The 27225-nt window shown below is 37.8% G+C and overlaps 1 protein-coding gene and 1 pseudogene across 1 annotated transcript in view; one reads left to right on the top strand and one right to left on the bottom strand.

Annotated features, from left to right (window-relative positions):
* The window catches only part of LOC102965978 (ankyrin repeat domain-containing protein 26-like), a 105775-nt gene that overhangs the window by 39466 nt on the left and 39084 nt on the right, over positions 1-27225 (bottom strand). The window contains exons 10-13 of the mRNA XM_042977124.1: positions 24968-25134; positions 13710-13880; positions 11726-11759; positions 10754-10889 (exon numbers count right to left, since the gene is read on the bottom strand). Coding sequence (XP_042833058.1) covers positions 10754-10889; positions 11726-11759; positions 13710-13880; positions 24968-25134 — 508 coding nt within the window. The remainder of the gene's footprint in view (positions 1-10753; positions 10890-11725; positions 11760-13709; positions 13881-24967; positions 25135-27225) is intronic.
* LOC122236235 lies at positions 9261-9642 on the top strand (annotated as a pseudogene).

The following is a 27225-nucleotide window of genomic DNA, read 5'->3' on the forward strand; positions in this document are numbered from 1 at the left end:
AAGAAGAAGAAGAAGAAGAAGAAGAAGAAGAAGAAGAAGAAGAAGAATGGGAGGGGGACGAAGAAGGAGGGAGGAAGAAGGAGAGGAAGAAGAGGAAGAAGAAGAAGAGGATGAGGAAGAAGAGAGGTCTGTTGGTTCCACCTTTAGAAACTAGAAAAAGAAAACAAATTAAAGCCAACCAAGCAGACAAAAGGAACTAATAAAACTCAAAGACAAAATCACATGAAAGAAAGCAGAAAAATGATAGAGAATAACCGATGAAACTAAATGCTTTCAGGAGGTGAAAAAAGGGATAAATTTCTACCAAGACTGATCCTGAAATGAAGAGAAACAAAGGAAATATTAACAATATATGAGAAATTAGTAATGTACCATTACTAGAGATTCACAGATACTAAAAAAATAACAAAGTAATATTATGAACTTTATATAATTAATTCGACAACTCAGATGCAGTGGGTAAATCCCGTGGAAGACAGAAATTAGCAAAGCTCAATCAAGAATAAGGGGTACCTGGCTGGCTCAGTTGGTAGAGCATGTGACTCTTGATCTCTGGATTGTGAGTTCAAGCCCCATGTTGGGTATAAAGATTGCTTAAAAATAAAATAAAGTAAAATGAAATGAAATGAAATGAAATAAAAAATAGAATAAAGGAAAAAAAAGAATAGATTAGCTAACTAACTCTATAACTATAAAAGAAACTAAAGTCTTAGTTAAAGATCTTTCCACACAAAACAATTCCAGGGCCACGTGGCTACTCTGGTAAATTCAACCAACATTTTAGGAACAGATGTCATCTATTCTACACAAAGTCTCCCCCAAAAATGGAGGGGAGAAATATTTCTCCCCTCATTCTATAATGCTAGCATTACCTGAAACCAAAACTAGACAAAGATACTATAAGAAAGAAAATTCTGTCATAAACATGGGAGTAAAATTTCTGAAGAAACCATCCACAAATCAAATCTAACACTACATTAAAGAGGGGGTGAGTCAGCATGACAGAGAAGTAGGGGGACGTGAAATTACCGCATCCCTCAAACACAGCAGTGAGGCAAGAAGATGTGGAAATATAGGAATCCGGGCTACAGAGTGACATAAACATCTCCAGGGGCCCAGGGGGACAACTTGCCAGGTCATGGAGATTTTTAATCTATATTTTCTGCACCTCTTCTGTATCTCCTTCTTCTTTACTTTTCTCTCTCTCTCTCTCTCTCTCTCTCTCTCTCTCTCTCTCTGTGTGTGTGTGTTTGTGTGTCTCTCTCTTCCCTCCTTGGATTAAGTTGTATAGTTTCTCTGATTCTCTGCCTGGTCAATTTTTTGTCTTCTTCTCTTTTCCCTTGCCCCTGTCATTTCTCCCTTTGTATGGGATAAGACATCTTCCATCACCACCGCCCCCCCCCTCTTTAAATTCTTTTCCAAGGTTACATTATGAAGAAATCTAAGCACACCTAGTGGAATGGCCAACCCACCAATAGGAGTAGGGAAATAAAGCAACCAGAGTCACAACAACAGAGAGTATGAAACACACTCCAAAAATACCTGTTGAAGGGCCAGGCCCTGGACAGTGTATGACCCCTTTTTAAAATAGTAGTGCTTTCAGGTGCAGGACACATGACAAGTAGGAAAACACATAAAGTACTGAACACTGATGAAATGGAAGAATTCTCATCAAAAGAAACTCCAGGAAGAAATGACAGCTAGAGAACTGCTCAAAACAGATATAGACAATAAATATATTGGTTCAAGAATTTAGAATAATAGTTGTAAGATTAACAGCTGAGTTTACAAAAAAGCATAGAAGACAGCAGAGAATCTATTGCTGCAGGGATCAAGGAACTAAGAAATAGTCACAACAATTAAGAAATATTGGAAATAAGATGCAAAATAAACTAGATGCAGTAATGGCAAGGATGGAGGAAACAGAGGGGAGAATAAGTGACATAGAGGATGAAATTATGGAAAATGATGAAGCCAAGAAAAAGGGTGATAAGAAAATATTAGACCATGAGGGGAGTATTAGAAAACTAAGTGATTCAATGAAATGTAATAATATCCATATCATCAAAGTTCCAGCATAAGAGAGAGAGAAAAGGGCAGAAGGTTTACTTGAACAAACTATAGGTGACAACTTCCTTAATCTGGAGAAGGAAGCAGACATCCAAATCCAGCAGGCACAGACAACTCCCTTCAGATTCAACAGGAATAGGTCTTCTCCACAGCATATCATAGTGAAACTGGCAAGTTACAAAGAGAAAGAGAGAATTCTGAAAGCAGCAAGGGACAAACGGGCCTTAACATACAAGGGTAGACACATATGGGTAGTAGCAGACCTGTCCACTGAAACTTGGCAGGCCAGGAGGGGATGGTAGGAGAAAGTCCATGTGCTGAATAGGAAAATATGCAGCTAAGAATCCTTTCTCCAGCAAGGCTGTCATTCAGAATAGGAGAGATGAGCTTTCCCAGAAAAACACTAAAAGGGCTCATGACCACTAAACCAGCCCTGCAGGAGATCCGCAGGAAGACTACGTGAATGGAATGTTGCCAAGTCTACAAAGGACCAGAAACATCACCACAAGCATGAAACCTACAGACAACACAATGACACTAAATCCATATCTTTAAATAATCACTCTGAATGTGAATGGACTAAATGCCCCTATCAAAACACACAGGGTATCAGAATGGATTAAAACAACAACAACAACAACAGCAACAAAATCCATCTATATGCTGTCTACAAGAGACTTATTTTATTTTATTTATTTTTTTTAATTTTTTAAAAATGTTTATTTTTGAGACAGAGAGAGACAGAGCATGAACGGGCGAGGGGCAGAGAGAGAGGGAGACACAGAACCGGAAACAGGCTCCAGGCTCTGAGCCATCAGCCCAGAGCCCGACGCGGGGCTCGAACTCACGGACCGCGAGATCGTGACCTGAGCTGAAGTCGGACGCTTAACCGACTGAGCCACCCAGGCGCCCCAAGAGACTTATTTTAGACATGAGGACACCATTAGATTGAAGGTTAGGGAATGGAGTACCATGTATTATGCTACTGGAAGTCAAAAGAAAGCTGGAGTAGCCATACTTAGATGAGACAAATGAGATTTCAAACTACAGACTCTAACAAGAGATGAAGAAGGGCAATATGTCATAGTTGAGGGATCTATCCATCAAGAAGAGCTAACAATTGTAAATGTTGGTGGCCCCAACTTGAGACCCCACAAATATATAAATCGATTAATCACAAACATAAGCAATCTTATTGATAATCATATGGAAATTGTAGGTGACTTTAATACTCCCTTACAACAATGGACAGATCATCTAGGCAGAAAATCAAGAAAGAAACAAAGGCTTTGAAGGATACACTGGACCAGATGGATTTGACAGATCTATTCAGAATTTTTCATCCAACAGCAGCAGAATACACATTCTTCTCGAGTACACGTGGAACATTCTACAAAACAGGTCACACAGCGGGTCACAAAACAGCCCTCAATAAATATAAAAGAACTGAGATCATACCATGCATATTTTCAGATCACAACACTATGAAACTTGAAATCAAACAAAAGAAAAAGTTTGGAAAGCCTCTGAACGCATGGAGGTTAAAGAACATCCTATTGGAGAAAGAATGGGTCGACCAGACGATGAAAAGAGAAATTTAAAAAATATGGAGGCAAATGAAAATGAAAACATGACAGTCCAAACCCTTTGGGATGCAGCAAAGGCATCCCTAAAAGGAAAACACATTGCAATCCAGGCATTTCTCAAGAAATAAGAACAATCCAAAATACAAAATCGAACCTCACACCTAAAGAAACTAGAAGAAGAAGAGCAAAGAAACCCTACAGCCATTAGAAGAAATAATAAAGATTAGAGCAGAAATAAACACTATAGAATCCAAAAAAAACCCCAAAAAACAAAACACAAAACACAAAAGGGTAGAACAGATCAGTGAATCTAAGAGCTGCTTTTTTTTTAACGAAGAAATAAACTTGATAACCCCCTAGCCAGCTTTCTCAGAAAGAAAAGAGAATCCAAAGAGATGAAATCATGAATGAAAGAGGAGAGATCACAATCAACACCACAGAAATTCAATTATTAGAGAATACTACGAAAATTTATATGCCAACAAACTGGACAACCTGGAAGAAATGGACAAATACCTAGACAACCACACACTACCCAAACTCAAATGGGAAGAAATAGAAAATTTGAACAGACCCATAACCAGCAAAGAAATCCAATCAGTTATCAAAAATCTCCCAATAAATAGGAGTCCTGGGCCAGAAGTCTTCCCAGGGGAATTCTACAAGACATTGAAAGCAGAGTTAATACCTATACTTTTCAATCTGTTGAACAAAGAAATGGAAGAAAAGCTTCCGGACTCACTCTGTGAAACTAGCATTCCCTTGATTCCCCAACAGATAGAGACCCCACTAAAAAGGAGAATGACAGGCCAATGTTCCTGATGAACATGGATGCCAAAATTCTTAACAAGACACTAGCAAATCCAATTCGGCAGTGCATGAAAGAATTCTTCACCATGATCAAGTGGGATTCATTCCTGGGCTACAGGGCTGGTTCAATATTCGCAAATCAATCAAAATGATACATCACATTAATAGAAGAAAGGATACGATCATCCATATGATCCTGTCAATAAATGCAGAAAAAAACATTTGACAAACTACGGCATCCTTTGTTAAGAAAAACCTTCAAGAAAGTTGGGATAGAAGGAACATACCTTAACATCATAAAAGCCATATATGAGAAGCTCGCTGCTAATAGCATCCTCAATGGGGAGAAACAGAGAACTTCCTGCCCCACCCCCACCGGAGATAAGGAACATGAAAGGGATGTCCACTCTCACCAGTGTTGTTTACCATAGTGTTGGAAGTCCTAGCCTCAGCAATCCCAACAAAATGAAATAAAACTCATCCAAATTGGCAAAGAAGAAGTTAAACTTTCACTTTTCGCAGATGACATGATACTCTACATGGAAAACCTGAAAGACTCCACCAAAAAGCTGCTCGAACTGATACATGAATTCAGCAAAGTCACAGGATACAAAAATCAACACACAGAAATTGATTGCACTTCTATATACCAATAATGAAGCCACAGAAAGAGAAATCAAGAAACTGAGCTCATTTACAATTACACCAAGAACCATAAAATACCTAGGAATCAACCTAACCAAAGATATAAGAGATTTGTATCCTGAAAACTATAGAAAAAATATCAAAGAAATTGAAGAAGACACAAAGAAATGGAAAAACATTCCATGCTCATGGACTAGAAGAAGAAATATTATGAAAATGTCGATACGACCCAAAGCAATCTACACATTCCATGCAATCCCAATCAACACTGCACTGGCACTCTTCTCAGAGCTAGAACAAACAATCCTAAAATTTGTATGGAACCACAAAAGATCCCAGATAGCCAAAGTAATGTTGAAAAAGAAAACCAAAGCTGGAGGCGTCACAATTGCAGACTTTAGCCTCTACTACAAAGCTGCAATCATCAAGAGAGTATACTATCGGCACAAAAAGAGACACAAAGGCGAATGGAACCGAATAGAGAATCCAGAAATGGACCCACAAATGTATGGCCAACTAAACCTTGGCAAAGCAGGAAAGAGTATCCAATGGAAAAAAGATAGGTTCTTTAGCAAATGGTGCTGGGAGAGCTGGACAGCACCATGCGGAAGAATGAAACTGGACCAGTTTCTTACGCCATACATAAACTCATAATGGATGAAAGACCTCAATGTGAGAGAGGAAACCATCAAAACCCTAGAGGAGAACACAGGCCACAACCTCTTTGACCTTGGCCACAGCAACTTCTACTCAACACATCTCTGAAGGCAAGGGACATAAAAGCAAAATTGGACTATTGGGACCTCATCGAGGTAAAAAGCTTCTGCACTGCAAAGGAAACAATCCACAAAATTAAAAGGCACCAATGGGACGGGAGAAGATATTTGCAAATGACATAAAGGATTAGTATCCATACTCTATAAAGAATTTACCAAACTCAACACCTGAAAAACAAATAATCCAGGGAAAGAATGGGCAGAAGACATGAATAGACACTTTTCCAAAGAAGACATCCAGATGGCCAACAGGCACATGAAAGGATGTTCAACGTCGCTCATCATCAGGGAAATACAAATCAAAACCACATTGAGATACCACCTCACACCGGTCAGAGTCGATAAAATTAACAGCTCAGGAAACAACAGATGTTGGTGAGGATGTGCAGAAATGGGAACTCTCTTGTACTGTCGATGGGAATGCACAGTTGGTGCAGCTGCTCTGGAAAACAGTGTGGAGGTTCCTCAAAAAAATAAAAATAGAATTACCCTACAACCCAGGAATTGCACTACTAGGCATTTATCCAAGGGATACGGGAGTGCTGATTCAAAGGGGCACATGTACCCCAACGTGTATAGCAGCACTATCAACAATTGCCATATTATGGAAAGAGCCCAAATGTCCATCCACTGATGAATGGGTAAAGAAGACATGGTTCATATATACGATGGATATTACTTGGCAGTGAGAAAGAATGAAATCGTGCCATTTGCAACAACATGGATGGAATTGGAGGGTAGTATGTGAAGTGAAATAAGGCAGTCAGAGAAAAACAGATACCATGTTTTCACTCATATGTGGATTTTGAGAAACGTAACAGAAGAACATGGGGGAACAGAAGAGGGAAAAATCATTTCAGACAGGGAGGCAAACCATGAGAAACACTTAAATGCAGAGAACAAACTGAAGGTTCATGGAGGGTTGGGTAAAGGGGAGAATGGGTGATGAGCATTGAGGAGGGCACTTGTTGGGATGAGCACTGGGTGTTGTATGTAAGTAATGAATCATGGGAATATACTCCCAAAGCCAAGAGCACAATGTATACACTGTATGTTAGCTAACTTGACAATAAATTATATTTAATTAATTAATTAATTAAACTATAGCCATGTGTGTGTGTGTGGGGGGGGGGTGGAATCTAACAATACACTAAGGGAAAATTTGTTATGACCAAATGGTTTTTATCCAAGAAATGCAGAGTTGGTTTAAGATTCAAAAACCAATTAGTGTTATTCACCATATTAACAAACTTTTAAAAAAGGAAAATTATATGATCATCTCCGTAGGTTAAATAAGTCCCTTGTCAAAATTCAACATCGCATTCCAGATAAAAACTTTCAGCAGTCCTGGAATACAAGGGAACTTCAATATGATTTAAAACAAAACAAAACAACTCATGATAACTCTACAGCTAACGTTACATGTAATGGTAAAAAACTGAATGCATTTAGAAGATCAGGAAGAAGACAAGTAGGACATTCACTGAATGACTTCTTCTCTTCAGCACTATACTAGCAGTTCTAGCCAACGCAATCAAACAAGAGGAAGCAACAAAGGACATCCAAATAGAAAATGAAGTGAAACTGTCTCTATAGCAATGCCATGGTCACAAAATAGAAGTTGGCAAACTCCCACCTGTGGGCCACGTTACTTGTTTTGGTAAATTAAATTTTATCACAATACAGCCATGTCCATTAATGTATGCAGTATCTATTGACTAACCTTATAGTACAATGGCAAAGCTGTTTAGTTGCGACAGAGAATGTATTAGCTACAAGTCTACAATATTTACCATTGTTAGTAAAATAGTAATTAAAAATGAATTTTAATGAACTTTGCTTATGTAGAAAATCTGACAGAATTAAGAAAAATGCTACTAGAATTAATGAATTTATAGCGGTACATGGATGACTCAGTCGGTTGAGTGTCTCTTGATTTCAGCTCAGGCTATGATCCCAGAGTCATGGGATGGAGCCCTATGACAGGCTCGCACTGAGCATGGAGACTGCTTAAGATTCTCCCTGTCTCTCTCTCTCTCTCTTCTCTCTCTCTCTCTCTGTCTCTCTCTCTCTGCCCCTCTCCCCTGCTCATGTACTCTCTCTAAAATTAAATATATGTATACATATAAATTTATCAAGGTTGGAAGATACAGAATCATTACACAAAAATCAACTGTATTTCTATATACTAGCTATAAAGAATCAAAAATTAAAATTTCACGGCGCCCGTGTGCCTCAGTTGGTTAAGCGCTGGGCTCTGGCTAAGGTCATGAGCTCAACGTTGGTGAGTTCAAGCCCCACGTCGGCTCTGTACTGACAGCTTGGAGCCTGGAGCCTGCTTCAGATTCTGTCTCCCTCTCTCTCTGCCCCTCCCCAACTCATGCTCTGTCTCTCTCTCAAGGGTAAACAGTACAAAAAAATTTAAATTTAAGATATATTATTTACAACTGCACTGAAAATAAAAAATAATCACAGTTAATATCATAAAAGACAGAAAGACCTATACATTAAAAACTACAAAATATTACTGAGAAAATTTTAAAAGACCTATATCAAGGGAGAGATACATCCTCTGTTCAGGGGTTAAAAAATTCAATATTGTCAAGAAGTCAATTCTCCCCAAATAAATCTGTAGATTCAACATAATCTAAACTTCATTTCCCGGAGACCACCAGAGTTGGGGGTTTTTTTGTTTGTTTGTTTTTTTAAGAAACTGACAAACTGATTCTAAAATTCACATGGAAATGCAAAGGATCCAGTGTAGCAAAAGAACACTGAAAAGAACCAAGCAGGACGACTAACACTACCTGATTTCAAAAATTCTTATAAGCTGGCAGTGATTAAAACAGCATAATATTGGTCCAAAGATGGCCAAAGAGATCAATGAGACAGAATAGAGCCCATAAATAAACCCACACATATATGGCCAACTGATTATGACAAAGGAGCAATGGCATAAAGTGGAGAAAACACAGCCTTTTCAATAAACGGTGCTGGAACAACTGGATATCCATATGCAAAAGAATGAACTTGTATCCATACTTTATATCATAAAAAAAGAATATAAAATGGGTCATAGATCTAAATGTGAGACCTCAAACTATAACACTTCTAAAAGAAAGCATGAGAGAAAAACTTTGTGACCTTGTGCTAGGCAAAGATTTCTTAGATATGGAAACCAAAACCTACAATCATACAAGAACAAATGAATGCGTACACTGGACTTCACCAAAAAGAAAAACTGCTCTTCAAAAACACTGTTGAGAGAAGGAAAAGTCACAGACTGGGACAAGAAAAACCTTGCAAAAAAAAAAAAGAGAGGTGATAAAGGAACTGTATCTAGCTCTTTCCACCATCTTTCTGTGCCACCATCATGATGCATGTGAATGTCATGGCAGATGCTCCCCAAAGCATAACAATACTGAAAAGAGAAGCAAACGCCAGGTTCTTACTAGGCCGTGCTCCAAAGACATTGTCCACTTTCTAACTGTGATGATGAAGCATGGTTACACTGGTGAATTTAAAATCATTGATGATCACAGAGTTGGGAAAATTGTTGTGAACCTCACAGGCAGGTTAAGCAAGCATGGAGTGACTGGCCCCAGAACTGATGGACAATGCAAAGATCTAGAAAAATGGCAGAATAATCTGCTCAGTTTGATTTCATTATACTGACCACCTCAGCTACAGTCATGGACCATGAAGAAGCAAGATGAAAACACACAGAAGGGGAAATCCTGGGATTCTTTTTCTAGGGATGTAATACGTATGTGCAAATAAAATGCCTCAATGGAAAACAAAAACAAAAACAACCACAAAAAAAAAAAAAGAAAACAAAATAAGAAGGAACTGTGTCTAGAATATACAAAGAATTCTGAAAACTCAACAAGTAAGAAAACAAACAAATTTTTAAAATAAAAAACGATTTGGACAATTCAAAGAAGATATACAGATGGCAAGCAAGCATGTGAAAATATGGTCAACATCGTCAGTTATTAGGAAAATGTATATTCAAACCATAATGATATATAAAATATCCATCCGAATGGCTAGGATTTAAAAAGCTGACAATATTAAGTGTTCATGAATATGTATGTAGGAATTGGTGCTCTCACAGACTGCTGGTGGGAATGGAAAACGGTACAACTCCTTTAGAAAACGATTTGGCAGCTTCATAATAAGGGAATATAAAGGGACATGAGATTTTTAAGGGTGATGAATATGTTAATTGTCTGGATTGCGGTTATCGTTTCATACGTGTAAACATATGTCAAAACTATCAAATGACACACTTCATATATGTGCAGTTTACCTAACTAAAGCTGTTGGAAACGAAAAGCTCTTTCACAGGAAGAAACGTCTAAAACAGTGGATAAGACACAGACGGAAAGAAGGATGTCAAACAATGCAAGATGAAGCCAGAGGACTGTGGCCTTTTAACCTAATAGCAATGAGAAGTAACAGCTAAGCTTTAAGCAAGGAGGTAACATGAAGAAATACACATTTTTTAAAAAATATATAATAATTATGGTTGCAGTGCAGACCAAGGTCCTGGGAGGTTGAACGGCAGGGAAAACGGTCCTGAGGTTATCTCAGTCATCTAGGAGAAAAATAATGACCTGACCTGGGTGAAGGCACAGAAGAGAAGCAGAGTTAACAAACACGTTAGATGTGCCATTTCCACTAAGAAAGGTACAGTAGAAATGATGACTCTTTGGCTGAGAGGATACAATAGTTCTCCTTTTATTTTAATATAAAACATATTTCTGAGATGAGCAGCTCTACAATACAGCAGTGTTCTATGGTGCAGTACTAGGCAAGGTGTGCACATATCACTACAGCCATATACGTAAAAAGCCTTCCTACCTTTACAATCCATGCCAAGTTGTTCAATCAGCAACATGAAATTCTTAGAGTAAGGCAACTCACAATCCTCTGAGGCTGTTTCAGATGACTGAATGAAGTCGACAAGGTCATCCATAGAAGTAATTTGCTTTTTGACCTACAAATAAAGAATACCATTTCAAAATGTCCCCCAAATATTTATAAAATATACAGGGTGTAGAGAAGCGATAAATACCCATCTTTTTTTTTATTTTTTTTATTTTTTTAAAAATTTTTTTTTTCTACGTTTTTTTTTTTTTTTTTTTTTTTTTTTTTTGGGACAGAGAGAGACAGAGCATGAACGGGGGAGGGGCAGAGAGAGAGGGAGACACAGAATCGGAAACAGGCTCCAGGCTCCGAGCCATCAGCCCAGAGCCCGACGCGGGGCTCGAACTCACAGACCGCGAGATCGTGACCTGGCTGAAGTCGGACGCTTAACCGACTGCGCCACCCAGGCGCCCCACCCATCTTTTTATAAAAGCAAACACAGGGGCACCTGAGTGGCTCAGTCGGTTGAGCATCCGACTCCATTGTGGCTCAGGTCATGACCTCAGGGTTCCTGAGTTTGAGTCCCATGTTGACCTCCACAATGTCAGCATGGAGCCTGCTTGGGATTCTCTCTCCCCCTCTCCCCCTGCCCCTCCCCCACTTGTGCGTGCTCTCTCTCAAAATACATTTTAAAAATAAGTGAATAAACATTTAAAAAGAGACTTTTTAAAAGAACGGATTTTTATCAAAAAGACACCGTTATCAATAGCTAGTATTTCTAAGTAACTTTTTCACAGCAAATGTCTCTACAACAAAGGAAGATTTTCTATTTTTTCACTACATCTTTCATAAAGTATTTTTTTTACCACTGAACAATATCTCTAATAAATATTTATCAAAATAATATAATAAAATAAAAATAAAATAAAATAAATAAAATAAAATTACATTGTCTATTTTTCTTACCTTGTTCTTTTTCTTAGAAATTTTCTTTGCAGGTCTGAAAAAAACCCAACAATTCTTTTCAGGCAAATATTAAATACTTAAAATACAAAGAATACTTAAACCTATTGTTTCTGATATAAAATCTCTGCATTTGAAACTAATTTTCTACAAAGGGGATTAAACAATAGAGTAACATTAAACAGCATAGAAAATATACTACTACTAATATTAACAAAGGATTAGACGTATCCAGTTGTAATATATGTGCTGCTGAAGCGAGAACAACAAAGTACTAAATTTAGATAAAAACTAACAAAAGCAAAGGAAAATCCTAATGCTACTTGCATTATTTGATAGGCATGATACCATTGTTTTTGTTGTTGTCATTTTTACTAAAAATAAGCTTTTACAAGCACTAAAACCTACTTGGAAAGTGCAAGTTAAGTCCCTATATGAAAGGACCCCTTTTGAACAATCGTGATATTAACGTGTTGAAGACTCACTGTGCAACTACTCTCTAGGCATTACTATGAGCACTTTACATGTCTTCAAGGTATTTGAAGCCCCACAACAATCTTATGAAGTAGGTTATTATAGTCGGTATTTTACACAGGAAGAAAATGAGGCACAGAAAGTCGAAGTGACTTGCCCAAGAAGCCCTAATCGCTGGCCAAGAACACACCCTGAATTCAAACCCAGGAATGTGCCTTCAAAGCATGTGTTTGATAACATGTGGTTAAAGTAATACTTAAGTGTTTCTAACTAATATAATAGCAAATGAATCTACATTATTATTCTATTTCTAGCTATAGCTGTACATAACAATTTCTGAATCTTACACATTCTTTTAAGAGACTTTATGCCTAGGCAATATTGGAAATCTACTTTCAATAAACTGCAGATTTGCTTCTTCTACAGAAGTTCATCAACAGGCATTCATTTGTTCATTCAACTGTTTATTCCCACATTCAACACATACTTATTGAACATATAATCTGTGTCAATGACACTGTTGGTACAGGAAGCATGGCTTTTGTAATTTAGAGCTTTCCAGTCCAAAAGGAATAATCTGTCATGGGTTACTAGTTTATTTTCCAATTGTAAAGAAACAAAATCTTCCCCTTTCCCCAGAAAGTAAATAAATATTAACTTGATATAACCAGATACTTTCAAGTCCCTAACAAAATCATAGCTATTCATGACGCTATCAAAGGCACTGAATATCTAAAATCATCAAGGAAGGATTAGTTCTGTTCAGAATGGCCTCAGTGTTTGCATACATTTATTATAAGTGTGAGTGTATATATACACACACACATATACTTATATATTCATATAGAATTCATACAGAGGTATACATTATATATATATATATATATATATATATATATACATACATATATATATATATATACTTGCATACATGCATATATATATTTTTAAATCTGCACATTCAATTATAGGAGAATACCCCATTGTGGAACCAATTCTGAATAAACCAACTTCTTCCACAAAATTACATGAATAGGAGTACTAAAGACAATTACTATAATCTTTAAAAGATACTGTAATACACTCAACAAACTTCCTAATGTTTGGAAACGCAAACAAAATTAAATTAACTAACCATGTCTATCTCTATTGATCATTTCCAACAGCATACATACTCTAAAAGCTCCCATCTTAAAATAAAAAGAGCAAGAAAATGCCTTTGCAACTCACATTCTTTTTCAGTTATCATCCATTTCTCTATTACCTTTCCCAATTAAAATGCTCTAAGGAGTTGTTTACACTTACTCATCTTCCACGCTTCCATGGTGACTACTGAAACTGCTCCTTGACAAAGTCACTTACCCTCATCACAACTTTTCAAGCAGTGTGTTTGATATGTTGAGTTATTTCTTGCTTTAGCTTGGACCTACCTACACTACAGCATCTTATTTCCACAAAAGGTAATCACTGCTAAAATTCCTTCACAGGCACATAAAGAATTTATAGATTTTACCTGCTTTCATGCTGATCCTTTCCACTGAAATGGCTGCCATCATTCTTTTGTAGTGGACCACCAGTTAGGGAATCGGCCTTCTTCAACACTGGTGTGATCACAGATCCTTTTGATGTCCCTTTTTCATTTTCACCTTCATTTAACTTCTTCATATGTAAACCAGGTTCACTCCTTAAAAAAAAAAAAAGCCATAAAAAAGCCAATGTTTTCTAATAATTTTACTGATAAAGAATAAAAAGACAATTTTCATTAAGTTCTGAATTTTACCATTCTGACTTAATTTATTAATTCAGAGAACAGTGCTGAAATACCAACCATACACAAGGAAATACTCATCTGTTGCTTCAAACACAGATAAATATACAATTATAATACAATGTGATTTGTAAGAATTGACATGTGAAAAGCTGTAAGTGAGGACAAGAAAGGCTTTAATGAAGAGGGAAAATAAACAGGAGAGGTCACCAGGAAAAGAAAGGGGAGAAAACCATTTTCTTAGAGATTAGAATGTAAGCACAAAGATTACATAGATGTCATCTAGGTGCCTTGAAAGGAAAAGTATACTTTTAGGAACTTGGAAAAAAAGCATAAGATACATGGAACCAAGTAGTAAGAGTCAGGAAAGAAATTCTGACTCAGACATGGGAGTAATAACTAATTTGTGCTATATTTTCGGCTTTTGTTTTAAATATAAAAATGCTTCATTTCAACAAAGTTTTGAAATAGCATGAGGTCCATATAACATGAAAGAAGAAATCAGGGAAATATCTTAGGGGCAAAACTACTTTTAAAATACCCATATGTCAGAGCGATATCAGTATCATAGCTGAGTAAGATGTACCTTGTTGCGTCTCCCCACCTACAACAAACTGGCATCTTATCCACCCAAGGGCAAAACTACCTTTGCAGGAGCTGTGGGAATCTAGCACCATATTCCAAGGGACCGAGGAAAAGTCTTGCCTACCCGTGCATCAGGTAACAGGCATACATACTACAGTCTAATCTGTGGACCTAGCAATAGCCCATAAAGTGCCTCCAGTCCCTCCCTCTCAGCCACATCTGGGAGTCCCTCCCTAGAAAACACTGTCTAGGATAATCACCCGCGGATGAGAGAGCCTATTTGGAAAACCAGGTGTCCTGCAGAGAATTTCCAGCATACCACTGGAGCAAAAAAATCAGGGTTGGACACACTGAAGAGGTAGTCATTAAAGACTGGAGGAGGTGACTGCTACTTCAAATGCAAAGACAGCAATGCAAAATTGCAAAGAATATGAAATATCAAGGAAATATGATACCATCAAAGGATCACAATAATCTTCCAGTAATCAATCGGAAACACATGGAGATCTGTAATTTATTCAAAAGAGAATTCAAAAACAGCAGTTTTAAGGAAACTCAGTGAGTTACAAGAAAAACACAAAAAGCCAACTCATTAAAATCAGAAAAAACACTCTATGAATAAAATGAGAAGCTTAACAAAGAGCTGGAAATAGTAAAAACTGACTAAACAAAAATCCTGGAGCTGAAGTGTATAATGAAGGAGATGAAAAAAGCAAGAGTGATCACTGACAGGAAATGGATCAAGCAAAAACAAAAACAAATGTGAATTTAAAGACAGGAACTATCAAATTATCCAGTCAGCAGAGAACAAAGTAAAAAGAATGAAAAAGAGTGAGGAAAGACTATGTGACTACAAGTGAACCCTCATAAGGGTATTGGCAATTTCTCAGCAGAAACCTTACATACCAGGAGGCAGTGGGATTATACATATTCAAAGTGCTAAGAGAAAAAAGACTACCAATCAAGAATACTTTACTCAGCAAAATTACCCTTTGGAAATCAAGTCAAATAAATACATTTGATACACCGCATTAACAGGATAAAAAAAAAAATCATATGATCATCCCAGCATGTGAGGAAAAAGCATTTGACAAAATTCAACATCTTTTCAGGATAAAAACTCTCAATAAAGTGGGTACTGAATTATCACACCTGGACATAGTGAAGTCCAATATGATAAGCCCATGCCAACATCATATGCAGTGGTAAAAAACTGAAAGCTTTTACTCTAAGTTCAAGAACAAGGCAAAGTTGCCCACTTGACCACTCCTATTCAACAGGATATGGGAAGTCCTAGCCAAAGCAGTCAGGCAAGAAAAGGAAATGAAAGGCATCCAAATCAGAAAAGACATAAAACCGTCTTTGTTGGCAGATGATATGTTCTTATATATAGAAAATCCTGAAGATACCACCAAAAAGCTGTTCAAAAGATGAAGGATACAAAATTAACATAAAGATGCAGGGGTGCCTGGGTGGCTCAGTCAGTTAAGCTTCTGACTTCGGCTAAGGTCATGATCTCGTGGTTTGCGGTTCAAGCCCTCTATTGGGCTCTGTGCTGACAGCTCAGAGCCTGGAGCCTGCTTTGGATTCTCCCTCTCTCTCTCTCTCTCTCTCTCTCTCTCTGCCCTTCCCCTGTCCACACTCTGTCTCTTTAGCCTCTACTACAAAGCTGTGATCATCAAGACAGTATGGTATTGGCACAAAAACAGACACACAGACCAATGGAATAGAATAGAGACCCCAGAAGTAGACCCACAAATGTATGGCCAACTAAGCACTGACAAAGCAGGAAAGAGTATCCAATGGAAAAAAAAAAAGACAGTCTCTTTCTCCTGGGAGAACTGGACAGCAACATGCAGAAGAATGGAACTAGACCACTTTCTTACACCATACACACAAATAAACTCAAAATGGATGAAGGACCTGAATGTGAGACAGGAAACCATTAAAACCCTAGAGGAGAAAGCAGGAAAAAACCTCTTTGACCTCCGCCACAGCAATTTCTTACTCGACACATCTCCAAAGGCAAGGGAATTAAAAGCAAAAATGAACTATTGGGACCTCGTCAAGATAAAAAGCTTCTGCACTGCAAAGGAATCAATCAACAAAACCAAAAGGCAACCGACAGAATGGGAGAAGATATTTGCAAATGACATATCGGATAAAAGAAGGGCTAATGTCCAGAATCTGTAAAGAACTCACCAAACTCCACACCCACAAAACAAATAATCCAGGGAAGAAATGGGCAGAAGACATGAATAGACACTTTTCCAAAGAAGACATCCAGATGGACAACAGACACATGGAAAGATGCTCAATGTCACTCCTCATCAGGGAAATACAAATCAAAACCACACTGAGATACCACCTCACGCTGGTCAGAGCGGCTAAAATGAACAAATCAGGAGACTATAGATGCTGGTGAAGATGTGGAGAAACAGGAACCCTCTTGCACTGTTGGTGGCAATGCAAACTGGTGCAGCAATCTGGAAAACAATGTGGAGGTTCCTCAAATAATTAAAAATAGAACTACCCTATGACCCAGCAATAGCACTGCTGGGAATTTACCCAAGGGATAAGGAGTGCTGATGCATAGGAGCACATGTACCCCAATGTTTACAGCAGCACTTTCAACAATCGCCAAATTATGGAAAGAGCCTAAATGTCCATCACCCGATGAATGGAGAAAGAAGATGTGGTTTATATATACAGTGGACTACTACTTGGCAATGAGAAAGAGTGAAATCTGACCATTTGCAACAACGTGGATGGAACTGGAGGGTATTATGCGAAGTGAAATAAGTCAGGCAGAGAAAGACAGATACCATATGTTTTCACTTATATCTGGATCCTGAGAAACTTAACAGGAGACCATGGGGGGGAGCGGGGGGAAAAAAGTTACAGAGAGGGAGGGAGGCAAACGATAAGAGACTTGTAAACACTGAGAATCAACTAAGGGTTGATAGGAGATGGGGGAGAGGGGAAAGTGGGTGATGGGCATTGAGAAGGGCACCTGTTGGGATGAGCAGTGGGTGTTGTATGGAAACCAATTTGACAATAGATTATATTTAGTAAAAAAAAATTACAAAATCAACATCAAGAAATCAGTTGCATTTCTACACAATAACAATGAAATAGCTGAAAAAGAAATATAAGGAGGGGCGCCTGGGTGGCTCAGTCGGTTGAGCGTCCGACTTCAGCTCAGGTCACGATCTCACGGACCGTGAGTTCGAGCCCCGCGTCAGGCTCTGGGCTGATGGCTCAGAGCCTGGAGCCTGCTTCCAATTCTGTGTCTCCCTCTCTCTCTGCCCCTCCCCCGTTCATGCTCTGTCTCTCTCTGTCTCAAAAATAAATAAACGTTTAAAAAAAAAAAGAAATATAAGGAAAAAATCCCCTTCCCCAAAACATCAAAAAGACCAAAATACTTTGGAATGAATTTAATCAAGGACTTTCTGAAAGATAGGTACAGTAAAGACTACAAGACATTGTAAAAGAAACAGCAGAGACACAAACGAATGGGAAGATACCCCGTTGTTTATGGATTAGAAAAATTAGTATCATTAAATATCCGCATTACCTGAAACCACCTACAGAGTCAATGCAATCCTTGTCAAAATTCCAATGACCTTTTTCACAGAAATAGGAAAAGCATTCCTCAAATGTGTAAGGAACAAAAAAGACCCCAAATAGCCAAAGCAATCCTAAGAAAGAAGAACAAAGCTGGAAGCATCACACTTGCTGGTGTCAAACTATTACAAAGTTATGGTAATAAAAACTGTATGAAGTTGCACAAAAACAAACACAAACATGAATGAAACAGAATCAAGAACCCAGAAATAAACCCATGCATAAAGTCAACTAAAAACCCATGCATAAAGTCTCTTTGTTAAGCAACCCGAGAAAACTCAAAAGAGAAAAGGTAATCTCTTCAATACATGATGCTGAGAAAAGTGGATATGAACATGCAACAGAATAAAACTGTGCCTCTACCTTACACCACTCACAAAAGTTACCCCAAACACAAATAACGACTTCCATATAAAATCTTAAATCATAAAACTCCTAGAAGAAAACACAGGATAAAAGCTCCTTGGCATAGCTCTTACGAATGATTTAGGATAGGACATCCAAAGTACAAGCAATAAAAGCAAAACAACCAATGCAATCAACAATGTTTCCGCACAGCAAATGAAACAAGCAACATGACGGAAAGGCAACCTATGGAAAGGATGAAAACATTCACAAGCTACAAATATGAAAAACGTCAATATCTAAAATGTGTAAGGAATTCGTACAACTGAACACCTAAAAACAAATATAATTAAAAACTGGGCAAGGCACCTTCATAGACGTCTCTCCTCAGAACATATTCAGATGGCCAAGGGTACACAAGAAGGTGCTCGATATCACTATTCATCAGGGCAATGCAAATCAAAACTGCAGTATATAGATATCACTTTGCCCTATTAAAATGGCTATTGTCAAAAAGACAAGAGATATCGTTGGCAAGGATGTACAGGAAAGGAATTCCTTGTACTGCTGCAGGACTGTAAATTGGGACAGCCACTATGTAAAACAGTATGGTGGCTCCTCAACACACTAAAAATAGAACCTCCATATGAGCCAATAATCCCATTTCTGGGTATATATCTTAAAGACATGACATCCTTACCTTGGAGAGATAGCTGCAGCCCTCTGTTTATTGCAGCATTATTTACAATAGTCAAGAAACAACCTAAGCATCCATCAATGGATCCATGCATTAAAAAATATGGTATATATTTACAATGGAATACTTTCAGCCACAAGCAAGAAGGAAATCCTGCCATTTGTGACAACATGAGTGAAACTTGAGGGCTTTATGCTTAGTGAAAAGAAGTCAGACACAGGAAGACAAATACTGTATGATCTGACTTATATGTGGAATTAAAAAAAAAAAATGCACGGAAAACAGAACAGACTGGTGTTGCCAGGGTTAGGAGGCTGTGAGAAATGGGTAGATATTGGTCAAAGGGTACAAACTACCTGTTACAAGATTAATAAATTCTGGGGATTTAATGTGCAGGATGGTGATTACAGTGGACAATACTGTATCATATCATTTGAAAGTTGCTACAAGAGTAGATCATCACAAACAAGAAAGGATAATTATGTGAGGTGATGGAAGTATTAACACTATTGTGGTAATCATTTGACAATATAAAAGTGTATCAAATTAATACAGGTATACCTTACAGTTACACAGATGTATGTTACTTATATCTCATAAATCTGGAAAAACTTCAAAAATTCAAAAGTACTCATATTGGCTGAGCCCATTAAGTGTATGACTTTGGCTCAGTTTGTGATCTAAGGGTTTGTGGCTTCGAGCCCCACATCGGGCTGTGTGCTGACAGCCCAGAGCCTGGAGCCTGCTTCGGAACCCTCCCTCTGCCCCTCCCCCACTCTCACTTTGTCTCTCTCCAAATGAATAAACGTTTAAAAAAATTTAAAAAAAATGATTTGGTAACTTTTGTATACTTTTAGCCTAATATCTAGTCCTGATAGAAAATACTGGGAGATTCACCAAAAAGAAAATTATAATTCTTTTTTCATGGACTAAATGCATGCAACAGAATATTATTACCATACAGCTACGTACATTTCCAAAAAGAATGAAATTTCCCACAGATTATTTAGGACTTAAACATGAGCCCCGAAGAGCACCAAAAACAAAAACAAAACTAGCAATTGTGTTTTTTTCAAAAAAACTGTTATACAGATAACTTTTCTTGTTGAAATAACATCCAAGAAAAGAAGAATCTTTCTGAAAGCAATTATCAAACAATTCCTCTCGACCCAAACTTCAAAAATGAATCTGTAATTACAGAATTTAAAATAGCTTTCATTTTGAACCCAGTCAATAGAAGCAATTTTTAAGTAGAAAACATCTGGTGAAAGCCACCTCAAACTTAGAAAAAACAAAACAAAACAAAACAAAGCAAAACAAAAACCCCCTAACACGTAGCCATGGTAACAAGAAGCCACCAGAATCAGTTTTAAACGTGTTAATCAATGCCCACCAGCCCTACTCACCAACCAATCCATTTCAGCTCCTTCCTTCTGAAAGACAGCCAATAAAGGACAAAAATCACTCCAAAGCACATGCTTCAGCATGCCAACCAATCCACACCAGTCTCCAAGCACCCGAATAAGCATGGTGCTTCAAATGATGACAAACCATTTAATTTTCTGAAAGTCCCCCAATCCTTAAACTCCACTCTTCCCCAAACCCTGTATAAGAATAGCAGACTCCTCTGTTAGAAAAGACTATACCTAACCAGCATAGCTCGCTCTTATTTGTAAGCGATAAATGCCAACTTCATCTTTTAATTTCAGATCTTGAGGGCTCAAAATCCTTTGGCAAGAATCTTTAAAGTCGTATAACAATTTGCCACCATATTTTAGTTTCCTTCATAAATATAAAGGAAGTTTGCTATTCCTTTGATACATTTCACCATAATTAAAACTAACATAAATACAACTAAAAGAATAAGTAGCAAGTAAACACAATATTGGGCCCCCCAAAATCCAAAAAATGTATATAACTGGCAGGTTTAGTTGTCAGAATGAACCCACGCCAAACTTTGTAAAAGTGAGGACTAGAATTATGTTAAAAACAATACACACAGGTTAAACTCCGTTCACTCAATAAACATTACTGAATAAGTGCTGTATAGACTAGAACATTTTCTAGGCACTGAGGACATGGCAATGAACACATAACAATCCTACTCATGAGTGAAGTAAACCTACAATAACAATAAGCTACACAGGCCAAACATACAGTATTAGAGGAGAAAAACTAAAGCAGAGAAATCACAGTTTGAGGTGTTATAGGGAAAAGGGGAGTTGAAGTACTAGTCAGGATGGCCAAGAAAGGCCTTGCTGAGAAAGTGACTTTTAAGCAAAAACCTGAAAGAAAAAACAAACAAAAAAGGAAAAAGCAAGCCATGAGGTATCTGAGGGAAAGCATTCCAGATAGAGTCAACAGCAAGTACAGAAGTATGTCCGAAGTACTGAAAGAGTAGTGAGAAATTCAGTATGGCTGGACAGAATGAAAGGGGTAGAAAAGAGTTCAAATCAGAGAGAGAGAGGAGGAGACACCTGATCATATATACGCCTTGTCGGCATTAGGAAGAGTTTTGGCATGTACTCTGAGTGAAATGGGAGGCAATTAGGCTTTGAGCGGAGGAAGGACACAATCTGACTTACGTTTTACTAGATCCAAAGTGTTTAGAATTAACGGAAACAGAGGAAAAACAAAAGAAGAAACAAACAAACAAGAAGACCAGTTAGTTACCTAGTACTCCAATATAAACAACAGATGATAGTCTCTTGGTCATGGAAGATGTGTTTGGATTCTGGATATATTTGAAGGAAGACTGGACAAGATTCGCTGACAGATGAGATGTGATGTGTATGAAAAAGAAAAAGAAAAGAGAAAGAAAAAGAAAAAGAAAAAGAAAAAGAAAAAGAAAAAAATAAAAAAAAAAGACAGGACTCAAAGATGATACCAAGTTTTTTAGCAGAGCAAATCATAGAACTGTTATTAACCCAATTAGGAAAGACATGAAAGGCAAATATTAAGAAAGAATATCAGGAGTTCAATTTGGGACATGTTAAGTTTGCAACAGCTATCCAGAAAGAGGTATCAAGTAGGCAGTTTGATATGCAGGCCTGGAATTATGGAGAGAGATCCGGGCTGGAGATATAAACTTGAGGATCATTAGAATATACAAGATAGTAAAAGTCAAGAGAAGGAAAATCCAAGGCCAATTCCTGGAAGACATCAATGGGTTAAAAGGTGGGGGACGAGGAGAAACAAGCAAATCAGGCTGAGGTGTACAGACTAGAAAGGCAGCGGCAAAATCAGGTGAGTGAGTGATCTCCTACAAGCAACATGGAGACAGAATTTGGGAGGAGAGAGTTTTCCATTGGGTCAAATATTGCTGAAAGCTTAAGTCAAATGAGATGTATGAAATTATGTTTAGATTTAGTAAAGTGAAAATCGGTGGCAACCTTGAAAAAACAATTCTGGAGGAGTGAGAGGGAAAATTGCTACAATGAATTCAAGAATGGATGGGAGGGAGGGAAATCAGGATCAAAGAGTGAAGAAGGCTCTTGAAGGATTTCATAGCTAAGTGAAATGGTCATGGTTGATCTAATTTTCTATTATTGCTGTAGTTTTCAATTGTTACATAATGATTAGGTAGTATTTTTGTAATATTTGGAAGTCTTAAAAATTGCATATATGTAACACTAGTTGTTTTTTTTTTTTGCTTTTTTTAAATGCCACACCAAGGTACCAAATAACACAAAATTATACAATGAGAAGACTCCTTAAAATTTTTCTAGATATATAACATTATATAAGCTGATTACCATTTTTCTCATGCTTAGAAAGACCACAGAAAAACTAAGTTTCAAGGGCAGTATTTTGTGCTTGATAAAAATTATTGAACTCTAAGGGCACCTGGGTGGCCCGGTCCATGAAGCATCCAGCTCTTGATTTTGGCTCAGGTCATGATCTCTAGGATCTCTAGCATCGAGCTCTGCACTGACAGCATGGAGCCTCCTTGGGATTCTCTCTCTCCCTCTCTCTTTGCCCCTCCCCCACTCATGTGTGCATGCTCGCTCGCTCTCTCTCTCAAAATAAACAAACACTTTTAAAAAGTCACCTAACTCTAGGCTATTATATACTATCCAAAGTAATTAGTCACATTAAAATTTTATACACAGAAGTAAAAGGGGGTGGGAATGCAGAAAATAGTGCTACTTTGTAAACTGAATTGTCATCAATTGTAGAACATGAAGGCACTGTTGAAAAATTTGGTGTGGTGCATGATGAAATATATTCTCTAAAAAGGCAGGATAATGGCATGCAAGCAAGGTACCTTTATGAAAACGATTCACTGCATTATCAGCATCTTGGTTTATAGCACACGGGTCATGAAATGTTTATATAGAATATGAGACATGTTACCACGTGAAACCTCTTGGCAATATTCAGATTAAGCTGAGGGTCCAACATTGGAGCACTCATGCACTGGGAAACAAAGCCAAAAATCTAATAACTAGCAATTTTGTTGGTAATGAAGTAGACTGCCAGTGTAGTAAGGAACTTCCTTTTGCAATTCAGTAGATATTAAAAGTATTCTAACAAAATGTGCATAAGACATGACATCAAACCAAACCAAATGCTTTAAATATACTTTGTTAAACCATCAGGACACATAGACCTAAATTCATTTTTTAAAATGGTCACATATTCCATTACTTTATAGAAGTGAAACTTAACTTCCTTATTAATGAATGGATATTTAGCCTATCTCTGGGGCACCTAGGTGGCTCAGTCTGGTGAGCATCCGACTGTTGATGGTGGCTCAGGTCATGATCTTGTGGTCATGAGATCGAGCCCTGTGTTGGCCTCTGCACTGTTAACGTGGAGTCTGCTTGGGATTCTCTCTCTCTCCCTCTCAGTCTCTGCCCCCCCTCGATGCCTGGGCTCCTGAGTGTGCACATTCTCTGTGTGTCTCTCAAAATAAGTAAATAAGCATTCAGACTATCTCCAAATGTTTGATATGGGAATGCTATAATAAATATCCTTCACATATACATGTAACATATTTATATAAGTAACCTTAATATATCTGTCCTATTTTGTATATGTAATAATATATAATAAATGCCCTTACAGTGTGTGTGTGTGTGCGTGCGTGTGTGTGTGTGTGTGTGTGTTTGCATGCACAGGCGCACGTGCTTGCTTATAGAAGTCACGTATTTCAGAAGGACCCAGTCCTGGCAACAAAACCATTGGAATAAAGGGATGACCTACCTGAAATATTTTTCTCATGTTATATTATTTATTTTTGACAGTGACAGAGACAGAGCACAAGCAGGGAAGGGGCAGAGAGAGAGGGAGACACAGAATCGGAAGCAGGCTCCAGGCTCTGAGCTGTTAGCACAGAGCCTGACGCAAGGCTCGAGCTCGTGAAGTGCAAGATCATGACCTGAGCCGAAGTTGGACACTTAACCAACTGAGCCACCCAGGTGCCCCGACATATTTCAAAATTTGAAATACACCATTAAATCACCTTTCAAAAAGGAGTTACCAATTTCATCCAGCCACAGTGTCTAACAATGTCATTTTCCTCACATTTCCTAACTTTGGTTATTTTTTTAATAAAATATTTATCACTATGACCGCAAAAAATGGTATCTCGTTGGTATTTACATTTTTCTCATTAGCACGTAGGATGCAATATCTCCACGAAAAATACGAAATTTGTTCATCGTGAACATTAGCTCAAACTAGAAAAGTTTGTTGCATAGGAAAATAACAATGACCTACTATTTAAATATTGCTATAGGCTTACCTATCAGAATCTTTTTTTTCTGTAATAGGCAATTGATGGTTATCAGTTTTTCCATTCTGTCTTTGTGGAATTAATCCAGCAGCCGCAGCATCACGTATGTTTTCTGATACTTCCATGTCACTTCCTCTGTGCTTCTTTTTTTCTTCAACCTTTAATGGAACTTGATACTAAAGGTAATTGTTACTTTAGTCAATAAAAAGAAGTTTTTTCATTAATTTTATCAGCTGACACTTAGTTTGTCATAAATTCAATGGAGGAAAATATTTTGTGTTTACTTTATCATTACAAGTAACTGTAATTTTTATAAACTCTGCTTCATTTCTGTTGAAATTAAAAAAAAGCAGAAGTTACCAATATTTCTAAAAGGGCTTTCTTAATTTTGTACTCTTATTCATATCCACACTTTGCTACCGAGAATTCCCCACCCACCCCCACCCCATCTGACCAAGAGATACAAAGAAATAAAAAGACAAAAGACAAAATTTGTCCTTTTCTATCCTTACCACCTGGGTTTTACACAACAACCAGATTTAAAACATGTGACATGGAGGTGCTAGAGTAACAAAAACAGGGAACTTTCCTCTTTCTGCACGGAGCTTTTCTTTCCCTTTTTCTTTTGGAACCTAAGGTTCTCAAAAAAAGTGACAGTGTCCCCTAAAATTTATGAACCAAAGTTTGCCACAACACAAAAGGAACAAAGTGAAACGGACGTTAGGGTGGAATTCTGGGAAATTAGTAATGCTCTCCGAATCTCACATTCAATAACCATAACATTTTATAGGGAGAGGGTATAAACGTAATGATCACCTTTAATTCCATTTGCTACTGATAACGCGAGTAAAACTCGAAAAGGTTAAATGATTTGTCCCAAGTTCCTAAAGTGGCATTACCTAGCATTTTATGGCACCAAAAGAGATGACACAATTCTTGAATGCTGACTCAGAGAAATGACCACAAATTCATTAAATTAATGAGATGCATGAAAAGTGTGCCTTTGGCACAGTAAATTAATACCTTGATAGGGGACGAGGGGATTAGCTACTTATTCTTCTAAAGGAGGGTATCTCTAGGTTTTGTCTATTTCTTAACTCCACACATCTCAAAACTCAGTTTTCTCCCTTGGCGTTACATACTGAAGCTTTGCTGAAGGTTTATGCTACCTACATGCTAAAAATCATACAGGCCAAAAGGTATCATACTTTATTGAACATAAAGTGAAGGTTTGACTCAACAGAAACATCTGAGAATGATGATTTTAAAAATGTGGGGAAAAAAGCGGTGATAATACAAATAGCTGTTATTAAGCCTATCTCAAAGGGGTCATGTTGAAATTCTAAGTTCCAAGATTGTGAGTAAAGCAGACAAGACTGCATATATTTGTGGGCAATAAGCTTAGGAATTCCCTGAGCCTGCACTGATGAGTTAACCAGGCATAAAATATTACAAAGCCATAGGATGCTCACACCCAAGTTTGGGTAAACAAGATTAGGTAACTAAGTAGAGAGAGGGCGGGGAAAAGGCTCCAAGACAAAGGTGTGTGAGGGAAACCAGATTAGATATGCAGGAGGACACACTCCCCAATTTAGTACTATGGCAGGAAGCTGCTTTCACAGGAAGGAAGGACCAAATTAGGTAAACAGGTAAATAGGGCTATAGGCTGTAGGCTGCAGGGTGAAGATGTCCAGAGGGGAGCTAATTAGCAAAAGAAACGTGCCTTGTGGATCCTGAGGTAGCATCCCTCTTCTCCCATAGACTAGCTAAGATAAACAGAGAAGCTGCCTCAGGTCTGCTGTTAACAACCATCTGCCAGGCGCAAGGATTTTGTTTTATATTGACCCAAACCCCTAAAACCCTATATCTTCAAAGCCCCTTTCCCTCATTCCCATGAGTTCATGTTCACAGATTGATTGTCTCTTTGTGCACGTCCATCACCATGTTTGGAAGCCTTCTGATCCTAATTAAAACAGCGCAAGGACCCTTAATCCGGGCTCCTGTGTTCTCCCTGACATTAGCCGTCTCTCCTATTGTAATCCTGCATCCCGCTGCTGTCTTGCTAGACAAGCAAGAACCCTAGACCCAGAGTCTACAGACACATACTGAAGCAATAAATAGATTGCTTTAGCTGGGAACATTTCTGTATATTCCTTCTCTTAGTTATTGCTCCTTTCCCATTTTATTGTTTATGGAAATGCAATTTATATTTAAGCCAATATTTTTTTTTAAAAAACCTGGAGATTATTATGTTTTTTAAGCAGTTT

Source organism: Panthera tigris, assembly GCF_018350195.1.
Source record: "Panthera tigris isolate Pti1 chromosome D3 unlocalized genomic scaffold, P.tigris_Pti1_mat1.1 chrD3_random_Un_scaffold_66, whole genome shotgun sequence".
NCBI classification, from domain to species: domain Eukaryota; kingdom Metazoa; phylum Chordata; class Mammalia; order Carnivora; family Felidae; genus Panthera; species Panthera tigris.